We start from the raw sequence: 22441 nt of genomic DNA, 5'->3' as shown, positions 1-22441 counted from the left end.
ATGTCAAAGGGGCATGTCAAAGGAGCATGTCAAAGGGTCTCCTCTGAGGAGCGTCATGGGCAAGGAGCCTCATATGGGGGGAGGGGGCAGCATTCCTTAAAGTGCCTTGTCACCAAACTGGTTTTATTTCATTTCATTCTATTTTATTTTATGTTTTTGCATTTATTCACTGCTTCCAGGTGAACCTCCCAAAGCGGTTTACAAAAATCTTAGCTATAGAACAATATATCAAGCCACAGGTTGACATCTTCAAGGTTGGTATTCCCTGCCCCACTGCCTCCTTAGGGAACACTGAAAACCCTGATATCCGGAGCTAATTGGCACCTTGCACGGTCAGCAGTTGATCCTTCCTTGTTCTCCACAGTGCTGAAGGGAGAATGAGGCTGTGAGACTTCCCTGGGGGGAAAGGATGGGTTAGACAGGGATCAGGGAACCGGGGTCCCCAGATGTTACACAGGAACATAGGAAGCTGCCATAGATTGAGTCCGACTCTTGGTCCATCTGGTTCAGCGTGGGCTACCCAGATTGGCAAGGGCTTCTCTAAGCTTGCAGGCAGGAATCTCTCTCAGCCCTGTCTTGGAGATGCTGCCAGGGAGAGAACCTTTTTTGGGACTACAACTCCCATCACCCCTAGCCACAATGGCCAAAGTTCCCAAGTTTAGGACGCCCTGAGTTAAAGCATGAAGAGCTGGCCCGCTTTGAAAGAATCATTGTTCAAAGGCACTTCCAGGACTACGAAACACACAACCAACATTCAACATGCAAGCATTTAAAACGGAGCCTAACTGACAAACCTCTCCTTGCAGCTCTCACGTGTCCTAACCGGTGGATTTGCTAAGAGATCCGTGAAATTCTCTCCTGGTTTCAAGGTCCCAAGGAAGGAGACAATGGGGAGGATTCCTTAGCATTTCTCGGCAGAGTGGTTGGTCTGCATCTCTCCCCGGAGCGTGCATCCCCTCTGAAGGTGTTGCAGTGCTGAATCCATGCACACTCCACCCCTTGGGACGCCTAGAAGAGAAGGAGCCCAGCAACGAGGGGCTGCTCTTTATTTATTATTTTCATTTTTATTCCACTTGTTTGCATTGCTAGCCCGCCCTATACCCAAAGGTCTCAGAGTGGGTTACAATAAAACCAATATAAAACATCATTACAATTCACATCATGAATTTTAAAAAACAGTTAAAAAAAAATACAGTGCCTGGGAGGGGAAGAACCACCACATCTCTAGTCAAGGTAAAGGCCAGGCTAATGACAATTCAAAACAGCAGCCATCACATGATAGACAATTACAGAACTTTAAAAGCCGCTGTGAACAAGTCGATTAAAAAAGCTCGCCTTCTTCTAAGAAAGATGGAGGACGCCCTCGCTTATTGGGGAACCATATTTCCTACACCATTGAGAAGACTTCTCCCCGCTCACCACCCTCCTGATTTCACCTGGGGAGGCACCTGGAGACTTAAACTTGGTTCATACAGGAGCCATTTAATCAGAGGCGTAACTAGGGAAAACGGCGCCCGGGGCAAGCACTGAAATGGTGCCCCCCCCCTGCCCCCCACCACACACATCTGATGATACATCCCACATTACACTTAGGTTTTTCCTCACAACAACCCTGTGAAGTTGGCTTGTATCTCAAACACCAGAATTATGATGCAATGAATGATGATACATCCCACATTACACTTAGGTTTTTCCTCACAACAACCCTGTGAAGTTGGCTTGTATCTCAAACACCAGAATTATGATGCAATGAATAATGATACATCCTACATTGCACTTAGGTTTTTCCTCACAACAACCCTGTGAAGTTGGCTTGTATCTCAAACACCAGAATTATGATGCAATGAATGATGATACATCCCACATTACACTTAGGTTTTTCCTCACAACAACCCTGTGAGTGACTGTATCGTATAAACAAAAATCAATTAAACTATTACTATAGCTTTCTCATGTAATATCCTGCACCAAGAGGCTCAGGTCAGTTCTAAAATGCTTCAAATGTTCCCTCAGAACATTTCAATAAATTGACCTTATGTTGTGTACATTGAAACCTTACTAATATGAGTTCACATTCCAAAATAGCAGAAATCACTTGTTTCGATCTCTGCGTTGTTTTGATGAGCAAAGTATTATGCCAAGACCTAGAAGTGAGAGAGAAAGCCTCTGAACAATTAGGGGCTCTTCTTTCCCTACTTCTGCTATGCAATGAGAATAGCTATAAACCAAATGCGGAAAAAGATGCAAAGTAGAAGTATCTTAAACTGTCATTAATAATTGATTAGAGCACTGCTAATGAGAAAAGCACATTACATTACTGTATTTTTCCCCACAGCACCCCTGTAAGGTAGGCTACTATTTATAGGTGGGGATCTAAGGCAAAGAGATACTTGTCTAAGGCTCATGAATGAGGATGTGCCATCTGGATTAGACCATGTTTCTCAAACTCACAGGGCTTTCTTTACCTCAGTGGCACTTACATTTATTTAGGAACCAGTAAAAAAAACTTTTATGATGATATGCTACATCTGCCTCAGTGCAGTTAATCCTTCTTTTAGTACCTAATCTGGAATTCAATGTGTTTATGGGTTTTAAATATATATATAATTCAATTGCACCAATCCTGTACAATTTCATATTTTATTGTAACTGTAAATCATTGGATTATCTTTATAGGTTCATTTTTATATTTCTTATATAATGAATTGTGTCTTGCTTGATCCACCACCTAGCACTAAGCTGAAATACTTGGATCTAAATTTATTTAGTCCAGTTGGCATAACAGGAATATTCCAGATTAAAACCAGGCACTATACCTTAACTACAGAGTGAGCCAGGCTTCTTGTCTCATTTTAGTTAATACTCTTACTTAAAAAACACTGACTGACTGACTGACTGACTTAAAAAAATAATAATTCTATCTCTGACTTAAGACCTTGTCTTATCTAAATGAAAGGGTAACAGGAAAAATATTGAAACAGAAATAGTTAATCTCCCTCATCTATACATGTCATGTTCAATAAGGAATCTATGAGTCCTCTTAAAGCTCTCCTACCTATCTTGTCATATCTGAAAATATAACTGTACATCCTCTTTTTTTTTTTTAAAGAATCCAGCACTGCATATTTGTACCCATCATTTCCCCTCCTTTCTATTACCAGAATATGGTATTTTGATTCACAGGGGAAGTTGTCAGAGCAAAACACAAGACATGAACTCTAGCACTTTTTAATTTTATTTTAATTTTTGGTCTGTTGTTTTAATCACACTGGTTTTTTTCTTCAGGGTTAAAAAAAAAGTTAGAAGTCTATTATTTACAATTTATAAAACAACCCTCTGTTTGGTCCCATTTCCACCCATTTCATGCAGCCCCTTGATTTCACTGAACACAAACAACAGCCCCTGGAAAAGTTTCTAGATGCATATCTCTAGGGAAATCAGGAGAGCTCCTTCTAAAGAACAAACATTATAATCAGGAAAATCCAAAACTTACCTTTCCAAAAGGACAGGAACAAGGATGCCCAAGAAATAGCATCATCAAACTTCTTTCAGCTGCCTGCATACAAGGCTGAGAGGCAGGCAGGCAGGCAGGCAGGAAGGAAGTGGCTGGGCGTGGCAGAACGGGAATCGGGGGTTTTCTTATGGGAGGGTACTTTTACAATCAGTTGGAGGGTTTCTAGATTGTTTTGCCAATATGCTGTATTTAAATATAATGTATACTATGGTAAAAGAACCCATCCCTTACACGAATGTCACAAAATCAGTGTGTTTTTCTACTGCACTCGGACCATTCCAACATATACGCTTGGTGCAGTCGATAATGGGAAGACGTCCTGCAATTTTGAGTAGGGGTATGCACCTGTAGTTTCATTATGACAGAAGTCGTGCTGGGTTATATCTTCAGCAAGGAGGGACAGGGACGGGAGGCCGAGACTGCCTGGAAACCCTCCTGTAGCGCTGTGTGGATGGAAGCACATTGCTCTGCCTTTCACTCTACCACCACAGCACGTGCTCCGGCATAAAAGGCGCTGAAAGGCGACTCCGGCTCCTCCTCCCCTGCCTCGGCTGCTCCATGGGTTACGCTCCGGCTTTCTGCTTCAGCTCACACCCATCCGGCTGGCTGGGCCTGGTGGTCGTGACTCTGCTCCATACCTTCCATGCTGACGAGGGAGGGAGGGAGGGAGAAGGAGCCCCAGGAGGAGCAGCAGGCGCGCTGCGCCCCTGAGTCCCACAGACTGAGCCATCAGTCACTTGCAGCAGAATCAGTTGGGGGAGGCGGGGGAGCAAGCATGCCGATGATGGGCTCCGTTCTGGCAGAGGCGTAACTAGGGAAAACGGCGCCCGGGGCAAGCACTGAAATGGCGCCCCCCCGCGCCCCCCCACCCCCCCAACATACTACATTAGGTTTTTCCTCACAAGCGCCCGCCGTCACCAAGCCAGGCCACTGACTGGCCGCCAGGCGCCAGCAAAGCAATGGGGGGGGGGGCACGGGCGGCGCGGAAGGGACCGCTCGTGAGGGAGGGGGCGCCGATGCGCTCCCTTGACTGCTGCAGCGCTGCTGCACTGAGCAGGAAACATTTGTATTAACAAAAAAATTTTAAAAATTTTTTAAAAAAAATTTTTTTTTGTCATGGTGGCGCCCCCCACGTGACCAGAAAAGATGGTGCCCGGGGCACGTGCCCCCCTGCCCCTCCTATAGTTACGCCTCTGCGTTCTGGCCATTTGAATGTCTACTGCAGACAGTGCAAACCTATTTGGGACTTGGAAGCCGCTTGTATTGTGCACACGCCACACAATCTTTCCCCCTCGAGATTGCCTTAAGCTTTACTCGCGCGACGGGCTTAGCAACTCCCAAGACCCGCATTCCTTTTTGTCTGCTGATGTCATTGGCGTTTCCCGGGTAATGAGCCGTGATGTCATAGGAGGGGGGGAACGCGAGCACGCGCATGGAGGCGTTGAGACTTTTGCAAGCGCCTGGGCGCAGTTGCTCTGGGAACCTAAGCTTGTGCTAAAAGCAGGTTGGCTGGAAGCCCCCGCTCCCACCGGTCTCAAATCCAAACAGGGAGGGAACCCTGGGGCTACGGGGTCCTGCTGGTCGCCATTTTCTCTCCTGCCCAATGCTGGCCCACAGAGCCCAATAACGCCGTGGCTTGAAAACCTCTCACTCCCCGTTTGCTTTCTTCTCGTCCCTCTCCCCGTCTTGTGTGTCTACCGCACCCCAAAGCTTCTCGGACTGAATAAAGGTTGACTCGCTCCCCGCTCCCCCCACACCTTTGTCCCGATTCTATGCCCCGAAGAGCAAGGGGCGCTGGCTGCCCCATGGCCCGTTCCCTACGCCAAAGGCGAGCTCCAAGTAACTTCAATATTTTGCACACCGGAAAGATCCGCTGCCGCCACCCTGTCTCTCTCCCCACTTCACCTAGCGCCTCGCGTCCCTCCTTGCCCCCACCCTCCCGTGTTCCCACCTCTCGACTCCTTCACACAAGCCGCGTTTCCCTTCCTTGCCCGATCCCCTCCCAGTCACGCTCTCTCCTCCCGCTCGCCCCCCGCCCGCCCCCCGCGCTCGATGCGAGGACAGCGAGAGTGCTGCAGCCTGCGGGCGCGGAAGGGACAGCTCGTGGGAGGGGGCGCCGACGCGCTCCCTTGCCCGAGAAATTTGTATTTAAAATTTTTTTTAAAAAAAAATCTTTTGGGGATCGGCAGGGGTCATGAGCGCCTGGGGCACGTGCCCCCCCTGCCCCCCCTATCGTTACGCCTCTGCATTTAATGGAGGGCTTCAAAGGCGGAAACAATCAGCAGCTGGAAGTGAGCCTGGAAAGGCCGTGACAGCCAGCTCTGACCTTTTACGATCAGAGTTATGGGATCCCCCTTCGGGGAGCGTTAAGATGGGCAGTTTGGCTCTCCGTCGCCCCACTCCCTCCTCCACCCCCCGAGCTCTGGTAGTTGAAAGCCAAGTCTTTTCTCTCCTTGAAGCCTTAACTTCAAATCTCCAAGGGCAGAGACAGGACTCAAGGTCCGGCAGTCTGCTCAGCCTCAGAGGCACTGCTGCTTTCCCTGTTCCGTCTGTTCCCTCTAAAGAGAGAGAGGGTTGGACTTGGACCTGGGAGAGCCGAGTTCGAATCCTGCTTCAGCCATGGAATTCACCAGGAGACTCTGGACAGGTCACCTATCTCTCAGCCGATTCTACCTCACTCACGGCCTTGTTGTGGGGAGGAACAGAACCATGGACACTGCTCTGGACTCCTGGGAAGGACGAGCAGGATATCAATGTCAATCAACAAATGAAGGCAATGGGCAAGGTCCAACGAGAAGGCCAGATCAAGCCCAGCTTACACTCTCTCTGCACAATTCCTGTTCGGAAGTGACAAGCTGACCAGGTATCAGAGCAAAGGAGAAAGGAAGAGGTGCGTCCATGCAGACTGCCCATTCTGAAGCGATTCCTGGAGATTCCCCACCATGGGACATTCTTGTCCAATATTTTTCACCACATCAAGCCATTAAAACCTCCAAGGTTGCGTTCCACAGTCACCGAATCATTGATGCTGATTCCGGCTCCATCCTGGAGCGTTGGCAACCCCAGCACCCAGCAAGGAGCATAAGATTTAGCTGGGGGAGAGTAACTGGCCCTATCCACCCCCAGCACAGCACCTCCAGTGACTCTTGCTGGTGTCTATCTTGTGTGTGTGTGTGTGTGTGTTTTATTATTGTGATCCATTTGGGGACAGGGATCCATCCTGTTGATTTATTATTTCTCTGTGTAAAGTGCTCTGAGCCATTTTTGGAAGGGCGGTGTAGAAATCGAACGAATGAATGAATAAGAGAGGGATGGAAGAAAGGATTCCCAAGCATAAAACTAAGCACCTTTTTAAACACTGCGTTCAAATCCACTGCCTAATGCAGGAGCTCTCAACAAGGCATCCCCAGATTTTGTGACGCTACAACTCCCTAGCTGCACTGGTTGGCCACAGCACCTGGGGGTGATGGGTGTTGTAGTCCAACAACATCTGGGGCACCAGGTTGGAAACCCCTGCACAAGTGTCTTTCAGATTGAACAAAACACACAGGAATGACTGGATGAATTAGTAAAGGAGGATTGTGGGGTAATGGAGAATAGTAATGGAGGGGTGGAATTGGGAAGAGCAGAGGATTAGTTTCTAATTTGCAGGATGGGGCCATCACTCAGCTTCCTAGGTTCCTATTTCTGGAGAAAGGCCCCAGGTTTCATTCCTGGAAGCATCTCCAGGTAGGACAGGGAAGGTTTCCCGCCTTGAAACCTTGGAAAGCTGCTGCCATTCAGTGAAGATGATACTGAGTTAGATGGACCAGTGGTAGCTTCCGATGTTCCTATCAGATCAGGGTTTGCCAACCTTGCATTCCCAGATGTCGTTCGACTACAATACCCATCACCCTCAGCCAGAATAGCTTCAGCCAAGGTTGAGAACCCCCAGATTAGATGAGGAATTGGAACGTCTGACCGGGCCGGATGCTTCTCGACTTCACTCACTCTAACCCATTAACAGGTGGCTGAAAAGTCCTTGCCAGTGGACTGTGCAGGAGCAGGATTTCACCCCATTTTCTCTTCCGCACCCCACTACCTTTGATTTGCCACGACCAAGAATATCTGCCGCAAAACAAACTAGACTCAGTCTTCAGCTTTTCATCTTCTATCATAAGCAGAAGTGCAGAAACCACCTGTCTTTATACACACATTTTTATGATGAATTAAAATGGATCATGAATGACCACAGGTATGAATTGTTTTTGAAATACAAACTGCAGTTGTACAAGGGGGTGCGGGTGGGGAAACCCTATAAATGTGCAGACTCGACACAGGGGCGTAGCAAGGGCCCCAGGACAAAAGGTAAAGATGGGCCCCCTCCCCATCTTCTTCTTCAGAGAGGGGGGAGGGAGGGAGCAGTTGCTCAGCAGCCCAGAGGGGGGGCGGGGGGGCTCCCTGATGGTACCAGGGACATTTTTCACCTCCTGTTCCCTGTTAGTGATGCCCCTGACTCCACATAAATATCAATCAATCAATCAATCAATCAATCTTTATTATGATCATAGACCAGTACAAAGTATAAGGGAGGAAGACAGAAGGAGAACAGCTTGGGTGGGGCACTGACTGACTGCTGTCTTTGCCCCTGCCCCACCTTTCCTCAGGTGTGTGTAACATCTCCTTGGGCTGCTGCTGGGGCTTTGGCTGCTGCTGCTGCTGCTGCTGCTGCTGCTATATAGGGCAGGCTAGCCCAAGGGCCTGGGGGAGGAAGACAGAAGGAGAACAGCTTGGGTGGGGCACTGACTGACTGCTGTCTTTGCCCCTGCCCCACCTTTCCTCAGGTGTGTGTAACATCTCCTTGGGCTGCTGCTGGGGCTTTGGCTGCTGCTGCTGCTGCTGCTGCTGCTGCTATATAGGGCAGGCTAGCCCAAGGGCCTGGGGGAGGAAGACAGAAGGAGAACAGCTTGGGTGGGGCACTGACTGACTGCTGTCTTTGCCCCTGCCCCACCTTTCCTCAGGTGTGTGTAACATCTCCTTGGGCTGCTGCTGGGGCTTTGGCTGCTGCTGCTGCTGCTGCTGCTGCTATATAGGGCAGGCTAGCCCAAGGGCGCGAGCCTCTTGGCGCGAGCCGAAGGGCGAGAGCACAAGGGCTCTCGTCCTTGTGGCTCTCTGCCGTGGGGCAAGCTGCCTGAGGACCAGAGGATCTCTCTCCTTCCGCCCTGAAGAGCCATCTTCTCACAATTAAGAAGTCAGCAGGAGACTACGCAAGCCTGGTTTTGTTTTGTTTTTAATTAAGCCAAGAAGCCGTGGTGGGTTAGTCTGGGGAGATGTGTCTGGGGGAGCAAAAAAGTGGGTCTGGAGCGGGGGCGGCAATATCACAGGTAGCGGGCAGAGGGAGGTATGGCGGTGGGAGTTGGGCAGGCCGTTACAGGGGAAAACGGTCCAGGCAATTGAGGCCTGTTCCTTTTTCCGGCCCTTCTCCCAACCCTCTGACCCTAGGGAGCTCTGGGAACACTCCTTCGAGGATTAGGGTGCTGCTGCTGAATGCCAGGTCAGTTAACGCAAAAACATCTCTCATCCACGATCTGATTGTGGATGAGCGTGCTGATCTGGTATGTGTGACGGAGACCTGGTTGGATGCGCTGGGCGGGGTCGGTCTCTCTCAGCTTTGTCCTCCAGGTTTCCAGATCGTGCAGCAGCCCCGCCTCGAGGGTCGGGGAGGAGGCGTTGCGGTCATCTTTCGAGAGACCCTCCCCGTTTCCAGGTGCCCGGTCAGGCAATCTCAGAATTTCGAGTGTTTGTCCTTGAGGGTGGGCCTCCGAGATAGGCTGGGGATTCTGCTGGTGTACCGACCACCCCGCTGCACTTCAGTCTCCCTACCTGAGCTGGCGGGGGTGGTCTCGGAGGTGGCCTTGGGTTCCTCCAGGCTTATTGTTTTGGGGGATTTCAATGTCCACGCTGAGGCCCCCCTAGTGGGTGCGGCTCAGGATTTCATGGCCTCCATGGCAACCATGGGCCTGTCTCAATTGGTATCGGGCCCTACCCACGTGGCGGGACACACTCTGGATCTGGTTTTTGCCGACCGGGAAATAAATGATCTGGAGGTGGGGGAATTTGAGACCACTCCCTTGTCATGGACAGATCATCACCTGGTAGGGTTTAGTTTGACTGCTCCGTCTGCCCTCTGCAGGGGTGGTGGGCCGATTAAGATGGTCCGCCCCCGGAGGCTTATGGATCCGCTTGGATTCCAGACGGCCCTCGGGGAGTTTCCAGTGTCCAGAGCTGGTGACCCTGTCGACGCCTTGGTTGATCTCTGGAATGGAGAGGTGGCCCGGGCTGTTGACACGGTTGCCCCCAAGCGCCCTCTCCGGCTTAGTGGAGCCCGTTCCGCTCCTTGGTTTTCCTCGGAGCTTAGGGCGATGAAACAACTCGGACGACGGCTGGAGCGACGCTGGAGGAAGAGTCGTCACGAATCCGATCGAACACGGGCTAGAACCCATTTTAGGGACTATGCCGTGGCGGTGGGGGCGGCGAAGAAACGTTTTTTCTCCGCCTCCATTGCGTCTGCTCAGTGCAGGCAAACAGAGCTGTTTCGTGTGGTGAAAACATTGCTCCACACATCCCCCCGGACAATGGGGGAGGAGCCATCTACAGCTCTTTGTGATCGGTTTGCCTGTCATTTTGCAGATAAAGTCGCTTGCATCCGTGCTGACCTGGACTCCAGAGTTTTGGCAGTTCCGGCAGACGTGCCTTTGGTACCATCTGGTCCCGTTGTGTTGGATTCTTTTCGGTTGGTGCGGCCTGAGGATGTGGACAAGATCCTGGGCAGTGTGCGGGCGACTTCGTGCGCTCTTGACCCTTGCCCTTCATGGCTAATAAAAGCTGCCAGGGAGGGGACAGGTAGATGGCTGGAGGTGATGGTTAATGCTTCATTAAGGGAGGGCAGGATGCCATCGTGCCTTAAGGAGGCGGTGGTAAGACCTTTATTAAAAAAGCCCTCCCTTGATCCCTCCAGCCTGGACAACTATAGACCTGTGTCTAACCTGCCCTTTTTGGGCAAGGTGATGGAGCGTGTGGTGGCGTCCCAGCTGCAGAGGGTCTTGGATGATACGGATTATCTGGACCCTTTTCAATCTGGCTTCCGCCCCGGGTATGGGACTGAGACTGCCTTGGTCGCTCTAGTGGATGACCTACGCCGGGAACTAGACAGGGGGAGTGCGTCCCTGTTGGTTCTGCTGGACCTCTCGGCGGCGTTCGATACCATCGACCATGGTATCCTTCTGGGCCGCCTCTCGAGTATGGGAATCGGAGGCACTGCGTTGCAGTGGTTCCGGTCCTTTCTTGAGGGGAGGGTCCAGAAGGTGGTGCTGGGGGACTACTGCTCGGCCCCGTGGCCGTTGGCCTGTGGGGTCCCGCAGGGTTCGGTCTTGTCCCCCATGCTGTTTAACATCTACATGAAGCCGCTGGGAGAGGTCATCCGGGGATTTGGACTGAGTTGTCAGCAATATGCGGATGACACTCAGCTCTATCTCTCCTTGTCATCTGATCCTAGGGAGGCGGTGGATGTCCTGAACCGGGGACTGGAGGCCGTGATGGGGTGGATGTGGGCTAACAAACTGAAATTGAATCCGGATAAGACGGAGGTGCTGTTGGTCAGTAGGAGAGCCAATCGGGATGTGGAGATTTTACCAGTTCTGGATGGGGTTGCACTCCCCTTGAAGGAACAAGTACGCAGCTTGGGGGTACTACTGGACCCGGCTCTGCTTTTGGAAGCTCAGGTGGAGGCGGTGGCCAGGGGTGCCTTTGCACGGCTTCGGCTGGTGCGCCAGCTGCGTCCCTTTCTCGAGAAGGCAGATCTGGCCACAGTTACCCACGCCTTAGTCACGTCGCGGCTGGATTACTGTAACGCGCTCTACGTGGGGCTGCCCTTGAAGAATATCCGGAAACTGCAGCTAGTGCAAAACGCGGCAGCGAGGGTGTTATCCAGAGCTGCCCGTTGGGAACATATCACCCCCATTTTGAAAGAACTGCACTGGCTACCAGTTCGTTTCCGGGTCCAATTCAAGGTGCTGGTTTTGACCTTTAAAGCCCTAAACGGTTTGGGCCCAGGGTATTTGAGGGACCGCCTGCTCCCAAGGGTTGCTGCCCGCTTGACGAGGACATCTGAGGGGGCCCTGCTCCGGGTGCCGACAATGAGAGAGGCCCGGCTGTCGTGCACTCGGGACAGGGCCTTCTCTGTTGCTGCCCCCAGACTCTGGAATGCTCTCCCAGTGGTCATTCGCTCCTCGGACTCCATCATGGCTTTTAGAAAGCTTGTAAAGACTTGGCTTTTTATCCAGGCTTTTACATAATCGTTTTTACTGCTGCTTCTGGGTGTTTTTATTTCTTGTATTGTTTTATGCCTGTTTTTATATGTTTTTATACTCTTAGCATGTTGTTTTTATTGTGTTTTTATTGTATGTTTTTAACTTTTGTAAACCGCCTTGGGGTTATATTTTAACGAAAGGCGGTATAAAAATGCAAAAATAAATAAATAAAATAAATAAATAAGGCGATTTACAAGTATGGTTAGAGGTGTGGCACAGCAGGGAAACGCTTGACTGACAAGCAGAAGGTTGCCGGTTCGAATCCCCACTGGTACTATATCAGACAGCAGCCATCTAGGAAGATGCTGAAAGGCATCATCTCAGACTGCGTGGGAGGAGGCAATGGTCAGCCCCTCCTGTATTCTACCAAAGTGATAGAAATGCAACAGCAGATACTAGGTGATGAAGCGATAAAACTGTAGAAGTATAAAGATCATAAAAGCTATTATATTAATAAAACAGTCACTGCATAGTCACAAAGCTGTTAGGCTGGTGGAGCACATGTCTTTCATGAGGCTGAATATTACATGGTCACTAAATATTGATCTGTATCCCAAAGAAAGACTTGTGTTCTCTTCACTCTGGTGGGAAATAAGGTGGTGAAGAGCTCTTCATTCTTGTCCTCTACAATTACAATCCATTTAGCCACATGGTTTCCCCTGCCTCATTGGGGGGAGCCCCCGGATTCCACCCGGATTGACGTGGATTTCAAATGTGCTTTTTACTCTAGATTTTACTCCGGATTTTACTCTGGATCCAATCACATGGGAGGGTAGAGAAGGAGGGTATACAAATCTGTCCAATCAATCAATCAATCATGCAAATTAGTTGTCTGTAATCTGCAAAATCTGCAAATCAGGCCACCTGGATTTGGGAAGCTTGAATATGGTAACCCTAAGTGGTACAGTCCTTCAGTTCCACACTGCCAAGATCAGAAGGGAATCAACAAAGGAAGCAGCGCAGACAAAAGTGGGGTATTTTCTGGCTAAAGTGACTACAGCAGTCAACGACTTCTGTTTGAGAGAGTTAGCTAGGTCACATGATCCCCACCTGTGTAGGTGGAGCACCCAGCCAAGGTAAGAGAGCCAGGTGCACTCCTGAACCAGGGTTGTGTGAATTCCAAAAGCTAGGTAGGAGAAGAGGGGAGTGGTCAGATCTAGCTGTAGAATCTCTTGGGCGCAAGTGGCTTCATGAGTGTTTGACCCACCTAACAGCAAGCCAGTTGGTGGGGGCTAGAGACAGGGTCTTCTCGGTCTTCTCAGTGGTCTTCTCGGTTGTGGCCCCTCGGTTTGGAATGCCCTCCTGGAAGAGCTTTGCCATGCTCACTCCCTCAGTGTTTTAAAAACAACAACCACGATAACATATCTTTTAAAAGATGCTTTTTAATGTCTTATCTGCTGCTTATAGCTTGGTAGGTCCTTTAATTTTTTAGTTCTTAGTTTTAGGCGGTTTATTAATAACTTTTAATGTGAAACTTTAAAAATTTGTCATTTTAAATATGGTTTTAGCTTGATCTTTTCACTTCTTCAATTTTATTAATCTTTTACTTTAGATTATATCTATTTTACTAACTGAGCCACCCCAAGCAGAAGTGTACTGGAGGGGTAGGGCACAAATATAATTGATTGATTGATGCCAAAGAGGAAAGCTGAGAGGATGGCTGGACTTCCATTCAAGCCCCAAAGAGACTTCTAGTGGCCAAACAGACTTGAAATGGACTCTGCGGAACTTGGGTCTGGTCTCCCCTTCTGAACGTCTAAGGGAAGAAGATGGATGGTTTGATGGATGGCTTGATATCGGTAGAGAGCCTGTGTGAAGATGGCCATGACATCATCTTGCATCATCACGACCCGCTTCCGACATTCTTCTGCCCCCCCCCCACCAGCTGCAGGTCGCCATAGGGACCGCGATAAACAATGACGCATCATCGGGCTTCAGTTGCCCACTCCCTAACCGACTTTCCAGCGGTTTAGGAGTACGGACAGCAGGCTCCTCTGACTGGAGAGATTGCCTGGTCTGCTCTCGCCAGAGAGAACATCTTCTTGTCCTTCTTGTTGTTGTTTTAGTTGTCCAGTGGACTTCTTTAGACGTTGACAGTCATCATGGCAGGTAGGAAATGGTGCCATCCAGGAGGAAAAAGAAAGGGAAGGTTGTGAGTTGGTGTCGATTCCTGGAGACCACAAAGCCATGTGGTTTTCTTGGTAGATTAAAGGAGGGACTCGGTGGCAATTCATTTGGATGGATTGTGCCCCGTGTCTGCTCTTGGGTCACATTTCCCTTGCTTTCCTTTATCTGACTTTATACCACACCTTCCCTTTCCAGTTTGTTCTACCTTCTGTCCAAAGAGGTTATCCCCTTTCCCCAGCCTTCTTATATAGTTCATTCTTATCTGGAATCATCGATGGCCCCTTCCAAAGTCTTACAGGCACGAGGCAAGGAAGTCAACAATCTAGATTTTGCCAGTAGGGGTGACCATGCATAACAGAGGAGGTAGGGGGCAGTGTTTCCTCAAACAGGGATGCCCAGATGTTGTTCACTGCAACTCCCAGCATCCCCAGCTGCAATGGCTTTCGGCTAGGGATTCTGGGCATTGTAGTCAACAACATCTGGGAATCCCTGTTTGAGGGAGGCAATGGTCATTGAAAGGGAGGCTACAGCAAGGCCTGTTTGAAGTACTCCATTTCCATTCAGAAAGAGGAGCGGAGTGCCCTCTAACTCTAACAGGGAGGGGGCTCTTTCTGCTGAAAAGACCCACAAAATCAGTCCCTGCTTGAGTGACTGCAGGCTTTTCAAAGAGCTTCTTGCAATGGCCCCACAGGAAAACATCTGCCATGGTGCTTATGTGACATATGAAGGGCACAGAAGGGGTGAATCTCCAAGGCTTAATGGAGAAAGTGGACCTAGAACTAGAATCAGAAAGGTGGGGTGGGGGAGAAACTGGGGTAAGGGTTAATTCATGATGCAATAATTCATGCAGGACAGAAAGGACATCAGGGTTGAAAAAGGAAGATGAAAATTATTCAGAGTCATTAGTGAATGAATTACGTTTCTTGTCAGTCCTAATCAGAATCCTAATGAAGGGGAATGTAATAGGGGTGTGTTTGAACTAGTGTCCAGGACGGTGCTGAGTATCCAAAAGAATCGACTCCTGCTTGGGAGAGGCTTTCCATAGGTAGAATGGGTGCAAAGGGGTTCTTTCACTGGTTCTGCTTAATTTCCTCCCCGGTTCGCCTGGGAGGGCCTCTTTCCTCCCAGGGCTGCCCCTTCAGCTCAGGCTAACTGCCTCTCACTCTGGAATCCGATTCGAACCAAAACATTCTCTGGCCTCCTGGAACCAAGAGTGCTCAGAGGGGAGCAGATTTCTCTGTGCTCTGCATCCCCCAGGTCCCAGGCAAAGTTCTTAGCATCTTCGCTTAAAGCAGGCCTGCTCAGCTTTGGCTCCCCAGCTCTTTTTGGACTACAACCCCCATAATCCCCAGCCAGCCACAGCGGCCAACAGCCAGGGATGATGGGAGCTGTAGGCCTACATCGACAGGAGGGCCAATGTTGAGCAGTTGGGGGAACCCCAGACCTTGGAGAGCGACTCTTTGCTGTTGCAGACCATAGCAGGGGAGAGACAAGTGCCCTGACTGTGGCAGCTGCATGCACATCATCCACCTCATCTGGCCTGCTCAAACTCAATGAGATGCAGGAGCCCCTCTGGAAGTCCTCCAGGACTAAGAGGCGGAGCGGGGCATGAGTGCCGCTAGTTCTCCACATCAGGGTTGTTGGGCTTCCTCACCTGAAGAGTGGGACAATACTCCGAGCGTCCCAGCAGGGAGGTGGGTGCCTCCTTCCAAGTGACTGAAGCCATGGGTTCAGAGGGAGGCCTCGGGGCAATTGGGTAGTTGCCTCTTCCCTTCCCATCAGCAAGGCATCAGTTGGGCCTCCTTTGCAGGGCTGTTGTAGGAATGACAGAAATCAAGGTGCCCCCTTCCTTTTTCTTACAGATGAGTCGACTGAAAAGAGGCCGTCTGCTGGCTCTGCCTGTACGAGCGCGAGCTCGGCCGGGGAAGGAGGCGGTTCGCCCAGCAGCTTCCTCGAGACACCGACGGCGACCATTGGTTCCACCTCCATGTGGTCCTCGGTCTCTGACCTCTCCCTTCAATCCATCGAAGGGAGGGACAGCAGGGACCACAGAGACCCAGCAGAGGGAGATCTGCGGAAGCCGCAACGGGAGCACCAGCGGCCTGGCTCGCCGGCGGCATCCCCCTACCATCTCCCCGGACCCTTCTTTGGGCCGCTGGCCCCCAGCCGTCCCACTGCGGGCCCCATGGCCCCATTCTTTGGCCATCCATCCTTTGGCCAGCTGCGACCTCCAGAGCCGGAAGAGTTCCCACCATTCTTGCATAGGGTGAGGGAGGCTCCTGGCTACAGACATGCCACGCTTGCCCCCATCCCTCCTGCGGAGACAACATCTCTGGCCCAGCTTGCCCCCATCCCTCCTGCTGCAAGAACATCTCTGGCCCAGCCGGCCAGGGCGGACCCGGCGCGCAAGAGGAATCTGGTCCTGCTGGCCCACCGGCTGCAATCAGAAGGCAGCAGCACCACCGCTGCCGCTGGGGGGTTCCGCCCAGCCCCACCGGATCAGCCCAGGAGCGGCAAGCCGACGGACATTCGCCGTGCGTCCAGAGGTGAGTGCTGATGCTGGGAAAGGGGCGTCCTGCCGCCTAGGGCTCCCTGTGTCCTTCCCACGTGTCAGGCGCAATCCTTCTCCTGAGGCCATGGTCTTCGCAATATATTCTTCGGAGCCCTGATCTTCTCCAGGGAGGAAGAAGATCAAGAAGCATTCCCCGGCTCTTTGCCAAGAGGGCCAACAATTCTCCCCATAGACAGCTCTCTCACCACTGCCCCTCATCCCTGTAGCCATGGGGCTGCATTTCTAGAGTACGCCATCTGCTCCCACTCCACACAGGGGGGCACCTTTCCAGGCCTGGCCACAGGAACAGAGCATGCATTCTGAAACACAGCCCAGAGTTTTGGGAAATGTGCAAGAGCTGATCACTGGATGACTCAATGTCTGCCCTGATGTGCAATGTTTGAAAGCTGTCTTCGGATGAGAATTCCTGCTGCCCTCACCCCTTAGCCCACCCATCCGTGACTGCTCGAGCCCCCTAAGGAGTCAGCCCTGCCACCTTCCCACGCCCTCCCTCAGGACTGAAATCCACCACCTCCCCTTACCACACGGCAGGGCTGGCTCTGGATCAGATCCTGACCCATCCCCTGGTCATCCTCCGTCCTTCTCTTTCAGTCTTGATTCCTGCCACTGAGCAGACACTGGCCATCCAAATCAAGGAGCCTGCAACTCAGAAGGCAGAAGGCTTCAGCACCGGTGCTGCACGAAGAATGAAGATCCCAGAGTTGGGACCACACAGAGGTGGGTGTGCACCATTGGGGGGGAAGGACAGTCCCGTGACTGGCCCCACCAGCCCTTCGAGAACCTTGTGCTTGAACAAGAGTTGAAGAGTGGAGGTCTGATGTGGGTTGGGGGGGAATGCCACTCCCTCAGCATCTGTGCCTTGGGATGGGGGAAAGCTGCCCACAAAGAATGAGCCAGATGAAGTTACAGACTTGCTCTGTCTTTTCCCAAAAAACTGACTTCTCTTCTTCCTTTCTAGCAGGGACCCAGGAGCGCCACCCACCATCTCCTCCGCAGCTGCAGGGTCGAGGCCTGGCCAAGGGAGGAACAGCCCCGCCCACTGGGGAGATCCAGCTTCCAAATCGGAAGAAGCTCCTTGTTCCCAAGCAGGAGTTGCTTCCGGAATTCCTCTTCCCGCCTCCTCCACCAGAGCCCACCAAAGTGCTCGCAAAGGGAACGGCTTCCCACCTGGTAGCCCCAGGAGACAAGGGCACCCAATGCACCAAGCCAAGGGTGCAGCTCTTTGACTTTTTGCCGCCCATCTCCTTGGCGCCCAAAAAGACCAAGGACCGTACATATGGGGAGTTGGTGGGCAGGAAACTCCCAGCAGAGAACAACGGAAAGAGGGCAAGAGCAGCAGGGGCAGAGAGCATGCCAGCACCCAAGGTGCCACGGGGAAGCCCAAAGGCTGAGGGGGAGGCGAGATCGGGAGAGACGGCCAAAGCACCCCTGGAGCAGAAGGAAGGGAGAACCGCACAGAAGATCCCCACTTGCCATCTGGAGCTGGCCGTCCAACCCCATCAGCCCACCAAACCAGCAGGTAGCATGCCAGGCCAGAAGCTGCTGAGAATGCCTCAGGTCCTGCCAGGAAGGGGGAAAGCACGGCTGCTACCACCTGAAGCCGAAGCTGGGGACACCAAGAGGCAGAAAGTGGGGGCAGAGTCCAGTGGATCCGCCCAGGCTGTGCCCCCGACTCCGAGGAGCAGCCTGGCCAGAATGATGCGGGACTCCGTGCAGGTATTCCATGCCCTGGGCCCCCCGGCAAAATCCAAGAGTGCAGAGGGACATCCCGGGCAGAGCGTGCCCCAAAAGACACCAGCGATGTCCATGGGAAGGCCACCATCGGGAAGCACAGCCGAGCCACCACCAAGGCCTTTGGCAGCCCTGCCAAGCAGACCAGCGGGGAAGGCACCGCCCAGCTCCATGGCCAGGCCAGCAGCCATGCCGATGGCCAACCTCCCCCCTAGCTCCCTGGCCCACCCACAATCAATGCCAGTGTGGAGGCCGCCGGGATCCCGTCCCTCCATGCTCCGGCCCTCCTCCCTGGCGCAGGCAAATAGCTTGCGGATGCACGGTCTTGCTGGGAGGACCTTTGGCCAGCCCCCGCCGGCCCCTCAACCACAGCCACAGCCTTGGGGTCCCACACCAACCCACCGACCCGTCCTCCCTGCCCACCAAGCCTCCACGGAGCATCCGGTCCTTCCACCTGGTCCCCAGCGCACGACAGCAGAGCAGGAGTTTAAGGGGGACACGTTCATCCCTTGGAGGACGCCCCCGGCCCACCTGGAAGTCTCCCGGCCCATGACGGAGGAGCAACGGCCCGTCCGGGAGCTGATGCGGCGGCGGGCTCAAAGAGCGAGGGAAGAGGCGGCTCAGTGGACATCAGCCGGCCGGAGGCAGTATTTCGTGGAGCGGGAGGAGGAAATGGACATCTCCCTTCAGTATGGCTACCCCTGGCGCCACTGAGAGGCAAGTCTCGTCTCTCGCTGGGTGTCCTCCTAAGCAGCAGGACTGGAGACGGCCTGCTGGGGAGAACTCTGACGGGCCCGTCTTCACCCTGTATATTACAGCTTCCCCCCTCCCATATGATCGCAAGTTATATCACTTCATTTTTAAAATCGGTAAATCTTAACATTTTACATGTTGTCTTCTGGTGTTGATAATTTTAAAATGATGTAGTTTTAACATTAGTACAGATTGGGTTGAGGTATAGAGGTTAAGGCTAGAGTTCTGCATCTTCATTGATCAGAATATTCCTTTCTTTTGTATTTTGCTTAGGTCCTTTTGCGAAGAGCCAGACAAGCTGCCCCCAAGAAAGAGAAGCAAGCCACATGGGATGCCCCTCCCCTTGGCCTCCTGCGGAGGGGAGGGAGTTTGTCCCAGCCACGCTCCGCAGGAGGCCCCAAAGGGACCTGATTGGCCCGTTCAGTTTGGGGGCCGGGGCTTGGGCCCTTGCTGGGTTCCCCCCCCCAGCTCTTCAGTTTGGGCTGAGCATCCGTGGAGGAAGGAGCTCTTCCATAGACCTTTTTCTTGGCCTGAACCGGAGCGGGCGGGGGGCGGGGTGTGCCCGAGGATGGGAAGAGTGGTATATTTTGGTGGGTAGCATCGACCTGCCGAGCGGCGGCTTCCCCGGACATCGGCGGTCATTTTAGCGGCCTGAGGGGGCATCGGCCTGCGGCTGGAGTGCGGCGGCATCGGCCCCGGGGCGGCATCTTCGGGGCTTGGGGCCTTTGGTTTGTCCGGGTTGGGCCTTCCTGGCCTGGGGCGTATTGGGCAGCCTAACTGGGCGGGACTGGTGGTTGCTCTGATTGGTGGCACCTATTTGGGGCCCTGCCGCTCCCTGCGTTTGGGTGGGGGTGTTGGTTGGCCTTGGGGTTACTGGCATTTTTTGTGACCTTCTTCTCTTCCGTTGGCTTCTTTGGGGGGTCGGAGTGGGGGTCTCTCAGGAGGGCAGCGAGTGGCTCTCTGGGCGCTCTTCTCTCCACGCCCGTCGTGTTCTTTTGCCCGTGGGGTTTTCGGGGTTGTTTTTGGTGGCATTGGGGGTTGGTGATTCTGGGCCCCTGCAATTCGCCCACATGCCTAGGAAAGCCAAGGAGAAAACCGGTGGTCAGCCTATCAGGGGGCCAAGCGGCCTGCACCTCCAGCTTCTTCCTCTGATGAGGATGATGGGGAGATGGTTCTAATTAGGGGCCTGATCAACAGAATGGAAGCTCTGGAGAAGGCCAAGGCTTCCATTCTGTTGGAAGCAAGGGGGCTGGCCCGTCTGGAGCGCCGAAGGAAGTTCCTCGACGCACGCGTGGTGCTGCTGGAACACAGTTACGAAAATCTCTCTCTGACAGGTTAGGAGCTCTTGAAAAGGGCGAGGGCCCGCCCGGCCCAGTGCTGCCTGCAGAGCCGGCTGATCCTGTGTTGCCAGTGCCTGGCGTTCCTGTTCCTGCGATGCCTTCTCCTGCGGTTCCGGAATCCCAGCTGCCATTGGATCAACCCCCTGTGGATCCATCTTTGCCTCCGTCCCCGGGTGAGCCTATTGCACCGACGCCACCCGGCGGCACCGGCCAGTGGCCCTCTGGACCCTGGCCGATGCCTGCCATGGGTGGATGGGGACCTGCCCCATTTGGGGCACCTTACACACAGCCTTGGGGCATGGGTCCTCCGTTGGGTTTTCCGGTGATCACTGCAGGGCTCCAAGGGGCGGCAGAGCAGGTGTGGCTGGGTAACAGGCCGGCTTTGGCCCCTGGAGGGGGCGGCCCTGCAACTCCGCCGACAGCAATCTCAGGTGCAGGGGGGACCTCTGGGTTTTATCCCATGGGAATTTTGCCTTCCCCCCATGGTGCTATGGGTCTGCCCTTGGGTGACCATCTGCTCCCGGCTACCCGGGAGAAGATCCTCAAGGGCGAATATGTGGCTATATTTAGCCTTTTCTTTCGGGAACCGGCAGTCAAGCATAAGGAGGGAGAGTCGTGTAAGGAGCATGAAGCCGCGAAACGCAAGCCTTGCGGCGTTACCTGGATCTTGGGCCCTTTCCGGAGGGCTGCCTTTTTGTGCACGAGGACAAGGCAAACCCCTCACCCAGTATCAGTTCCTGGCAGTTACACAAAGGGCCTTGACTTTGGCCGGGGTTCCCTTGGAGGGACTTACACTGCACTCCTTACGGATTGGGGCTGCCACCACGGCTGCTCGCATGGGGCTGAGAGTGGACGTCGTTCAAAGGAGAGGGCGATGGAAGTCCTCGGTGGTGTGGCGCTACGTGTGCTGAATGGAAGGTGGCAGTGCCCACTCTGACCTTTTGTTTTCTTGGCAGGTGCTGGCGGATCGGCGGCTCCTGTTCGGGTCCTGGTTTGCGGCCATTCGTCGGTCTTTGGGGCCTTCAAGAGGGCCAGCTCCTCCCATTGGGGCGCCCAGTTGGGTTTTGGGAAGCGTGCTTCTGTTTCTTGGTTGGGTAGGAGGGGCATGTTATGGAGCCAGTTGCTCCCTGCCATTTGGGATGATTGAGCTAGGTTCCCTGGGCCTGATGTCATTGTGGTTCGCTTGGGGGGAAATGATTTGGGCGGGCGGGCTGGTCTCTCTCTTATTATTATTACTATTTCCCTGCCCCAGCTCTTCCGTTTGGGCCGAGCATCCCCCTCCCTCCCTTCCCTGGAGCAGAGCGGGTCTAGTGACTGGTCGCCCTTCTGGGGCCGAGTAGGAATTTTTGGCTCTCAACGCATTGGCCACTGTTGGGAGTTTTTTCGCCTACTCCGTTCTGCGTTGGGGGTTTGAGTTAGAATTAGGCTGGTCACATTGGTATTATGGGTTATTAAGGGTTATTATCGGTTATTATTGTTATTGGTGAATAAAGGTGTGGCCCTTTTCACCCAAACTATGTCTCTGTGTCTTTGGGGGGCTGGGGACAAGCCACGTTGCTCTGCAGCTGCCAGGGTCCTGGCGTCTGGATGGAGCTCTCCTTTTCAGTTCATTGGATAGCACCAGTTAGCACTCATCCCTATGGATGAGGCCATCAGTGATTAACTAGCCAACTAATTGGATTGGCTTCTAAACAAAGCTCTTGTACATTTGTGGTAGTCTTTTTTTAATTCTTAAATTCAATTGACCAGAGAAAAACTGCATTTAATTTCAGATTACTTTACTCCACTGCTTCCCTTTATCTACTCCCCCCACCCCCCGCCCTCAGTTTGCCTTGAAGCAATCATTCAAAACTTTTTGGTAGAAAATATGCTGGACACCCACACGATATAGAAGCCAGAGAGATTCAGGTTAAATTTGATGCTCAGAATTGACAGGGTTGCCACTTTTCCGTTATCATACGTTTTCTTTGGACTTTACTTAGAAAGGACATATGGTCAGATCAGATAACTATGATGATAAGATGGTATTTTATTCGTGGATAATAAGTATATAGTA

General features: G+C 52.5%; 1 protein-coding gene and 1 long non-coding RNA gene across 4 annotated transcripts; one reads left to right on the top strand and one right to left on the bottom strand.

Moving 5' to 3' along the window:
* Nucleotides 1–111: 111 nt before the first annotated feature.
* On the bottom strand, nt 112–4223 carry LOC128334313 (uncharacterized). Its single transcript, XR_008311251.1, has 3 exons — nt 3860–4223; nt 795–1008; nt 112–396 (listed from the first exon to the last, which is right to left on the bottom strand). It is a non-coding gene; the product is annotated as an uncharacterized LOC128334313 (long non-coding RNA).
* Nucleotides 3647–21893, top strand: LOC128334311 (nascent polypeptide-associated complex subunit alpha, muscle-specific form-like). 3 transcript variants are annotated; one of them, XM_053270976.1, is made up of 7 exons: nt 3647–3851; nt 13415–13971; nt 15852–16535; nt 17153–17278; nt 17520–19009; nt 19319–20558; nt 21342–21893. In XM_053270976.1, the coding sequence occupies exons 2-5, from the start codon at nt 13965–13967 to the stop codon at nt 19004–19006; spliced, it is 2304 nt and encodes a 767-aa protein (XP_053126951.1). In that variant the 5' UTR covers nt 3647–3851; nt 13415–13964; the 3' UTR covers nt 19007–19009; nt 19319–20558; nt 21342–21893. The 3 variants fall into 3 exon arrangements, with proteins under 3 accessions (XP_053126951.1, XP_053126950.1, XP_053126949.1); XM_053270975.1 differs by lacking the exon at nt 13415–13971 and having other exon boundaries at nt 17523–19009; XM_053270974.1 differs by lacking the exon at nt 13415–13971.
* The last annotated feature ends 548 nt before the right edge of the window (nt 21894–22441 follow it).

The sequence above is a fragment of the Hemicordylus capensis genome, chromosome 9 (genome assembly GCF_027244095.1).
Source record: "Hemicordylus capensis ecotype Gifberg chromosome 9, rHemCap1.1.pri, whole genome shotgun sequence".
Taxonomy (NCBI): Eukaryota; Metazoa; Chordata; class Lepidosauria; order Squamata; family Cordylidae; genus Hemicordylus; species Hemicordylus capensis.
Note: the sequence above shows the minus strand (reverse complement) of the source record. Positions and strands in the feature narration are given on the sequence as shown.